This window comes from Oreochromis niloticus, linkage group LG23 (assembly GCF_001858045.2).
Source record: "Oreochromis niloticus isolate F11D_XX linkage group LG23, O_niloticus_UMD_NMBU, whole genome shotgun sequence".
Taxonomy (NCBI): domain Eukaryota; kingdom Metazoa; phylum Chordata; class Actinopteri; order Cichliformes; family Cichlidae; genus Oreochromis; species Oreochromis niloticus.
In genome coordinates this window covers 32423308-32431418 of record NC_031986.2, presented here as the reverse complement: position 1 = coordinate 32431418, position 8111 = coordinate 32423308, and the positions used below count along the sequence as shown (strand labels likewise).

Here is an 8111-nt window from a genome sequence, read left to right as displayed (position 1 = left end):
AGCTGAAGAGCTCCTCACATGACGTGATGGAAGCCGAGTACACTCCTCCATAACATCACCCCTAAGGTCACTTTGAGTTCTCCATTTTTATTATTTATATGAAATATTTCATGCATTTTACATGATCGGTTAAAGTGTCGATAAACACAGATGGCGCATGTTTAGCTCTGTGCATTCTTATTTGACCTGCAAAATAACTTTGTGCAAATTAAAGCCATCAGTTCATTTCTTCCAACAGTTGCACGGTTTCCCTCAGGTCCTCCACAACTGCATCCACATCTGCTTCACTCGTCTCCCTGCCAACGCTCAGCCTCATAGCGTTAGCTGCCACCTCTGAGGGGACGCCACAGCTCAGAAGGATGTGGGAAGGTCTGATGGATATAAACAGGAGGAGAGCAGGAGGGGAGTGTTATCTAACAGCAAACAATACAGTGTGTGGACAAAAGCATAACAGCTGAAAAGAGGGACTCTTTTACCTGTTTCCACTGTCTGAGTGGCAGGCGGCGCCGACGCTGGCTAGCAGCCTCCTGCAGTTTGACAATACTCTCCAGCCTAAAGCACGAGGGGGAGAGATTAATCATTCAAAGCCTTTGTAGTTTACAAACAGCCTCGTGCAGGTCATGACCTGCATCTGACAAACATTGGTGTAGGGTTAGAGGACACTGTTGGGACCAGCAAGCCAAAACAGACATAGGACAGGGAAGAGTCATGACATCACCTTGTAATCTTGGGCCCAGGATGGACACGTTACATGTGTTAGGGAGGATATCAGAGCCGAGGAAATGGCTGTTGAAGCGGATCCTGCCTGCAAACACGGCCTTTGGAAGAATGAAAGAAACGCAAATGAGTAAGTTTTAAGGAGAAGGAGGAGAAAGACCGTCAAAACCACAATTTCAAGACCACTCATCACAATGCAAACAAACAAAACTAAGGTGCACATCAGACTCAAGCTCACCTGCAGTCGTTCTTCCAAGTAAAGTTTAATTCTTTGCATATGACTCTCATAATCTGACAGATTAGAGGTCACCAGCTCTGCAGCCTAATAGACACACAAATAATAAATAGGTAGCTTTAAAAGAGGCACACTGTTACAGCTATTTAATTACCAAGCACTTTATTAGAAACACCTCCACACCTGCTTACTATTCAATAAAGCAAAAAAGGACAATCACTTGGCAGCAGATGTGACCCATGTGCCAAAAGACTGCAAAGGTCTGACTTCGATTCCACCCCAAAGCGTTCCCTGCATGTTGTTCCTCCTAGCTTTCTGTCTGGCAAAAAAAGCCAAAAATGTTCCCACAGAATGTAAAAATGTTGTTCAGCCAAACGCAGGAGGTTTCTCAGGCAGTCTTCTGTCTGCCAATATAAAGAATATAAAACAATATAAAGTGTAAAATAGCATGAATTCATGAACCAATCTGCCTTTTGGTTTAGTTCAGGTGGACTAATAGCAGTAGGGGAAGTCTTCTTCTTTCTGGCACACCGTTGACCTCTTACTAGCGATAAATCACGGTCTGAGTGTCGTATCTAGAGATTACAGCTCCAGAAATCTTTAATAAACGCCTGTTTCAGGGTGGCGCAGTGGTTAAAATTGTCATTTTAGAGGAACAGGGCTCCAGATTTGAATCTCCTGGTCTATCTCTGTGTAATCCTCATGTTCATGGATTTTAGGGTAATCCAGCTTCCTCCTACAGTCCAAAAACATTGGATTCAGGGTGTACCTCGCCTTTCATGACAGCTGTGCACACCACGCTGAATTGGATAAGCAGTTAAAAAATAATAACAAAAAAAGGTTGGACGCATGATACTTTCCTGCTTGTGGCCTTCATCAGGGCCATCACACCCCTGTCCTCTAGTGTCTACCCAACACCTCTATTTCTTACTCTCTCTTTGTCTGTTTCATGGTCATTGCATCGTTGTGGTTTCGGCTCCCGCCTCAGCTGGCACATCAGTTCAAACTCATCCTCCGATTCCTCACCCACTTGTTCCATCTACTTGTTTGGTAATATGGCTCTGTCCCTATAGTCCCCTTGTTTATAGTTACTTTTTGAAATGTGATTTAACACTAGCCTTAGTCTGCTTTGGCTTTGTTTGTCTGTGCACATCCTTTCACTAACCAAATCAGTTGTCAATTAAATGTATTTTAAAAAACCCAAACACATGTGCATTTGTTTTCTTCAACAGATATTTCTTGCTTTGTAAGTGACAATCTGACCACTGCTGTGGAAACAATGGCGATTTAGTTTTCCTCAGTAAACTAAGGAGGTAAAGTCGCTGTTTCAGCCATACTTGCTGGGTTTGTCCAAGTGTTGGCTATAAGTCTGACCAGTTCAGACCTCCCCATGACCACAGTTGGATAAGTGGCTATGTTTCCAACTTTATTTGGACCCCCTGACACTCAGAGCAGAGACAAAGAGAACCACTATGGTGTTTCTAATTAAATGATTGGTGAGTATACTTGTAGTACAATATTTATATTATGTAACTCAAGTATTTGTAGCAATAATAAGTGTTTTGCTTTGCCCATGATTATAATGCTAACACAACAGATTCTGTGGTAAACAATGTATCAATAAACATTCACCTACAATAAATCACTGTATTTGAAAGCTTTTTAAATGCTGGAATGTGTCATATTATTTATATTTAGAGCATTACTGATTAATTTTCCGTTTCCAACACAAGCTAGAGCCTAACAATAACCATTTTTAGTCATCGAACATTGACTGCTTTTAACCGTAGTAAATAATGCAGACATTCAGTACAACAAACCAAAATAATATCATGTGTTTGTTCACGTTATTTGTCCACTGCAGTTCTATTGTAAAGAAACTGTGGTACTACTTAATAGTGCTGTATGTATAAAGCATTTATAACATGCAACTAATGAAATAAATTATCAAGGTTTCATACATCAGTTTAAACCATTATTGGCCAGAAAATGTCATGTGGATTTGTCCTTTACTTATGAATTTCGATTAAACAAAAAATGCTGGAAAAATTATTTTAAATAATACCTTTGTACTTTGAGGGCCTCTAACTGAGAAAATACTGACAAAATAGACGGTTTATGGTTTAAGAGAAACATTAGAAAAGTCCTAGAAATCATTCCAGTACTGTACATTTAGTGAAGGAAACGCACCTTTCCAAGACCGGCAATCATCGGTGTGTTTTCTGTGCTGTAATAATGAGAAAGACAGAAAGGAGACACTTATAAATTAGAACTGCACTTATTTCATTATTACCAGTGTTTCATTCTTATTCAGTATTTTACAGTAAAGATCATCACCCTGGTCTAAAGTTCCTCTCCTGTCCTCCACCAAAAAGCATCGGATACAATGGAGTTTTTGTCCCAGGGCCGTTCACATACAAAGCACCAATGCGAGGGGCATAGAACTAGAAACACAACAAAACCTCTCAATAACATTTTAGCCTTGCTATAAAAAGCTCTTAAGATGTCCCACACAGCAGATCCTGACCTTGTGTCCCACTATGGTGAGGTAATCCACTCCCAGATCACTGACATCAACTCGGATTTTCCCCAACGCCTGAGCAGCATCTGTGTGGAGCAGGATCCTGAGGCGCTCACGCTGCTTGTTCAGAGACTTTATTCTTTGGCAGATCTCCTGAAGCGGCTGACAACAAGAAGGTGGTTCAGCATTCAGCTGTACACAGAGCTGCATAGACTCATAGACACATTGCAATTATAAGTAATGAGTTAATTAGAAAATAAGCTCCTTTAAAGCTAGACACTATCCTACGTGTTAATGGTCTAATTTAAGATCCCCAAAAATTATTTCTCTAACATTAGTATTGCAGGGATAGGCTCCAGCCCCTCCACGAACCTGAACTGGGTAAGTGGAAAAAAATTGATGAATGGATAGATTAGTACTAACAGAAACTCGGCTGATGGATTTTCTAGCCTCTCTCTCATCTTACCATAATGACTCCTGTCTCATTGTTGGCCAGCATAACAGAGATGAGACAAGTGTTGGGGCGCACAGCAGCAATGATATCCTCCACCTCTACCCGGGCTGTCACCTTAGACACGGGCACAAAAGTCACGTCTATGGAAAAAAACAAAAAACAAAGTTGAGAAAGTAATTAAAGGCAAGGAGCCCACATTAGGTTATGCGAATCTTGATTTGTTTAAAGGTACTTTTTGTAATTACCCTCCACAGAATTAAACCAAAACTTTCACCACTAGGAGGCAGTGCTTTAGCAGTTTATATGCCAAAATGACTAATTCTTTGGCAACATTTAACTTGAACCACCACTGGAAGACTATCAAGGACCCGGCACTATTTAAAAATGGAAATCAGTGCTTTTCAAGACCTTTTCAGAAACTCAATAATTAAAAATTAAAATGTAAAAAAGCAGAATTAAATTAAAGTTTTCCATTGGGTTAGCACTCTTACGTGTTGGCACATAGAAGGTACTACATCTTCATTAAAAAAAAGATTATGACATTAATGTTATTGGCCTTTAATTGTCTTGATTTTTATTTTAGACATTTTAATTATCCACAGGAAATCTGCAGCATGTTATTGAGAGAATTTTTTTTTAAGTACAATAAAGAAAATCCTACACTGTCCTTTGTAATACAAGAAATATTTCTTTATTAATCTTTTATTTTAATAAAAGCTACACAGAGTGGCCTCCTACCTGCTTTTCCTTCCTTTTCAAGGTGCTGAGCAACTAGTTTGACTGAGTCATGCTCCACATTAGAAGTGATGATGTGAGGAAGGCCCGTGCATCCATTCTGGTGTCCTGCACCCTGTTCTGCAGCCCTGCAGTGTTTCCTGAAGTGCTCTACAGCGGTGTGCAGCACCAGGTTATTGGCCTGAAAGACAAAATCTTTCCTGTAAACCACAGTTTGTAATGTCCCAGGATCATAAATGACTCACATAACTTATTTGCAACAGAAAAGAGCCCTGCCCACCTCAGTCCCGCCAGAGGTAAAAACGATGTCCTCTGCTTTCCCTCCAACCATTCTTGCCACATTTTCTCTGGACTGATTGATGATAGCCTTAGCTTTAGCACCTGAAAATATAAATGACTGAAACATTGAGATGTAGCATTCTCTTTTGATGGTGAAACTCATTTAAAACAGTAAAAACTTCACATTCAGCACTCAGAGAAAGCCACAAGTTTAATCCACACAAGCTGCTGTGATTGTATTCCCTCCTCCAGTTACACAATATACATTTAAGAGTTTCTATTATATTTATTTGGTAGAGTGACCTTGCCATATTTCATAAAGGAATACTGGCACAGAGTTAGAGCACTAATGTCCAATTCTTGTCACTAGTTTAGGATTTGCACACACAATGTGGAATTTTAACAAAAATTCTCACAAAACTTTATTTAATACACATGGAAAAATAAAAATAACAACAATTATTTTAAACCTTTTAATTCTGACACAGCTTCAAGCCTTCCTCACCTGCTATATAGTTGCTACTCGGGTTTCCCCAGGCATCCTGGAGGGCTTCAGAAATGGCCTGAATCACCTCTGATTCTGGAGGGGTAGTAGCATTGTAATCCATGTAGATCCTGAATTACACAAAAAAAACCTCTGATCACACTTTGTGCATTGTGCTACGGGAAGTTTATGCATCATAACATATTAATAAACTATCTAATGACAAGATCAACTCATAAAAAAGTCAAATTTCAATTACTTAAATTACAATCAATTATTTGGGTTTCTGATCATTCTTAAAATAAGAAAAATATTTTTTTAAAATGCACAAATTTTCTAAAACCTACCTATAACCTGAGTAATTATGATAAATCAATAGTATTTTTGCTGTAATTCAGCAGTCCTAAGTTACAGCATCACTGCTGCTGTACTATTAACTTGATATATATCAACATTATTTTCTTACCTGTCTAGATTCATCTCTGAAAAGTGATGAAAATTATGTTCACTGAAGGTGGGACCCTGTACCAACGGGACATCATCAAGCTTTTTGGCCATAATACCCTTGGAGAGGAAAGAACATTTAATTCATTTACCTGGATGTCTGTGTGTAGATAAATTACATTATAACTAGAATATAACTACCATCAGTCTGTCTGCAAATAAGATGACATTCACTGACGGCAGATGCTGATACTTTGTGTGTGTGTCCGTTTATTTACTTTATTCTGATATCTGGGATCCAGTTTTTTGTTCAGTCACACGTCAAAATGTGACTGAACGAGTTTAGACCTTTACCCTGAATCTGCCCAACAAAAGTGTAAAAACTGATACCAGCCTTAGTCTATAAAACAGGATTATAAATAAAGACTAAAGTATTTATCGATTTCAGTAAGTTGTTTTAATTATACAAAGATATACACATTATTATTTTGCATAAAATACAAGATTTTGTTCATCTGTGCTGCTATCTGTAATCTGTAGAGGCAGTAGACTGACAGGATATGGAAAACAGAGACGTGTTGTTGAATCTGCAATTCTTGGATATTTCACAGTTCATCTGCTGCTTTGTTTTTTAATGGATTTAAATGGATTTCTCATCGATGAGAAACATCTCAGAGATGCTGTTTATTTCTAAAGTGACAGCTGCACATTAGAAATGAAACTGAAACGTAGTGATTGAATATTCTCTGTGATAAATAGCTTAAATGACTGCCTAACTTGTGTCCCATTCGCTGCATTTCCAGCAGTGTAAAACTTGTCTAAAACTTTTTCATGGATTTTCTGCATCACAAACTGAATGCTTGCCAACTCCAGTGACTGTGCCACGCACACGGTTTGGATTGCTTCCTCACGCAGTGTTAGTCACGTACAGCTCCACAAATTTATGAATAAAAATGCGCACTTATTAGCAGACCCTCTATAGTGCCAAAAGTTCAGTGAACACAGTCTTAAAAAAGATTATTTTGGTCATAGTTGTCCAGTGTCCTCTGGTAGCCAGCAAACGTAACATCCAGCGACCTGTTCACAACACTCTAGTCAACCAGCACACAGAAAACGCATTAAAAGAACCACAGATATCTTTAGGGACACTGTCGGTCAGCTCGAGCTCTTCATTATCCACCTAACGCTAACTTTCTGTGACAGCTCTCACTTTAGCCTGCAGCTAGCTAATTTTTAGCTAACTTAGTTTCGCTATAAGATCGTATTTAACTGTGATTCCGCCTTTAAGCTTAAATTTATAAAGAAACTGAATCCTCCAGGGACAGCCAAAGCTTTGTATCTGACCTTGTAAGCTGATGTGAAGATTTCCTAAATGGATTTACAACTCTACGGGTCAATCATCAGCCAGCTAGCATGTTTCTGTCACGTCCCAGACAGGGTTGCCAGATTTGTTAAAGAAAACCCACAGTTTAATATCTCGAAGAAACCGCACAAGAAATATTAATTTATTATGTAGAAGAGTTGAGTGTTACTGTCATGTTCTTCAGTGTTTTATTCTTTATTTTGTAAATATAATTAATTACTAAATAGCAAAAATTATTCAGAGATTTGTCACCTCACAACTTGGGGAAGACTCAGAAGGGTTAGTTTTAATTTAGTTTGAAGTCCGGCAGGTACCATGTTGAAAAAATAATTTAAAAAACCCCCCAGCAACTTAAATCTAGTAGATGAAAACTTATATTAACAGTAAGTAAGTAAAATAAGAAGAGAATTATTTTAGAAACAGCTCTTAAAAAACGTTGACACACAGACATGGCAACACTGGCGTCTGCTGCTTAGCAACAGCCAGGGAGCTGAAAGTGCCAGGAGTATTTAATTTCTCTGAGCGTAGTTGTTCTCCGATTAATTCATTCTTAATAGTCTGTATTCATTTGGGACTTTTAATTTATAATAATCCATAATTTTTCTGTAAATTTTTTTTTTTTAGCGTGGCCGAGGACTACACATCTCTAAATACAACTTTTCATGAGCTCAGAAAAACAGGCAGTGTACCTGTATTTACTAAGATACACGCATATATTAACAAAAATCAAGGCTGAATTTAAAGAGTCAAAGGGGGTGATTAAAAAAAATCAATGCAAATTCAGGGTGGTGTATTAGCAAATTAATCTGTCAAGCCTCAACCATGCAGGTGGTTATATGTGAAAATGGCCTTGTTCTGCTTGTCTGTTTTAGGAGATGA

At 38.4% G+C, this 8111-nt stretch overlaps 1 protein-coding gene across 3 annotated transcripts; it reads right to left on the bottom strand.

Moving 5' to 3' along the window:
* Nucleotides 1-67: 67 nt before the first annotated feature.
* Nucleotides 68-7309, bottom strand: scly (selenocysteine lyase). Of its 3 annotated transcripts, none has more exons than XM_003444211.4 (13): nt 7214-7309; nt 5892-5989; nt 5447-5556; nt 4943-5043; nt 4666-4843; nt 3940-4067; nt 3480-3635; nt 3290-3396; nt 3143-3179; nt 956-1039; nt 719-818; nt 477-552; nt 68-371 (listed from the first exon to the last, which is right to left on the bottom strand). In XM_003444211.4, exons 2-13 carry the CDS (start codon nt 5981-5983, stop codon nt 218-220), a joined length of 1323 nt encoding a protein of 440 aa, XP_003444259.1. In that variant the 5' UTR covers nt 5984-5989; nt 7214-7309; the 3' UTR covers nt 68-217. The 3 variants fall into 3 exon arrangements, 2 of the variants coding, with proteins under 2 accessions (XP_003444259.1, XP_005451243.1); XM_005451186.4 differs by lacking the exon at nt 7214-7309 and adding an exon at nt 6071-6281; XR_003216439.1 differs by lacking the exons at nt 68-371; nt 477-552; nt 7214-7309 and adding exons at nt 1136-1356; nt 6071-7183 and having other exon boundaries at nt 767-818.
* Nucleotides 7310-8111: the final 802 nt, after the last annotated feature.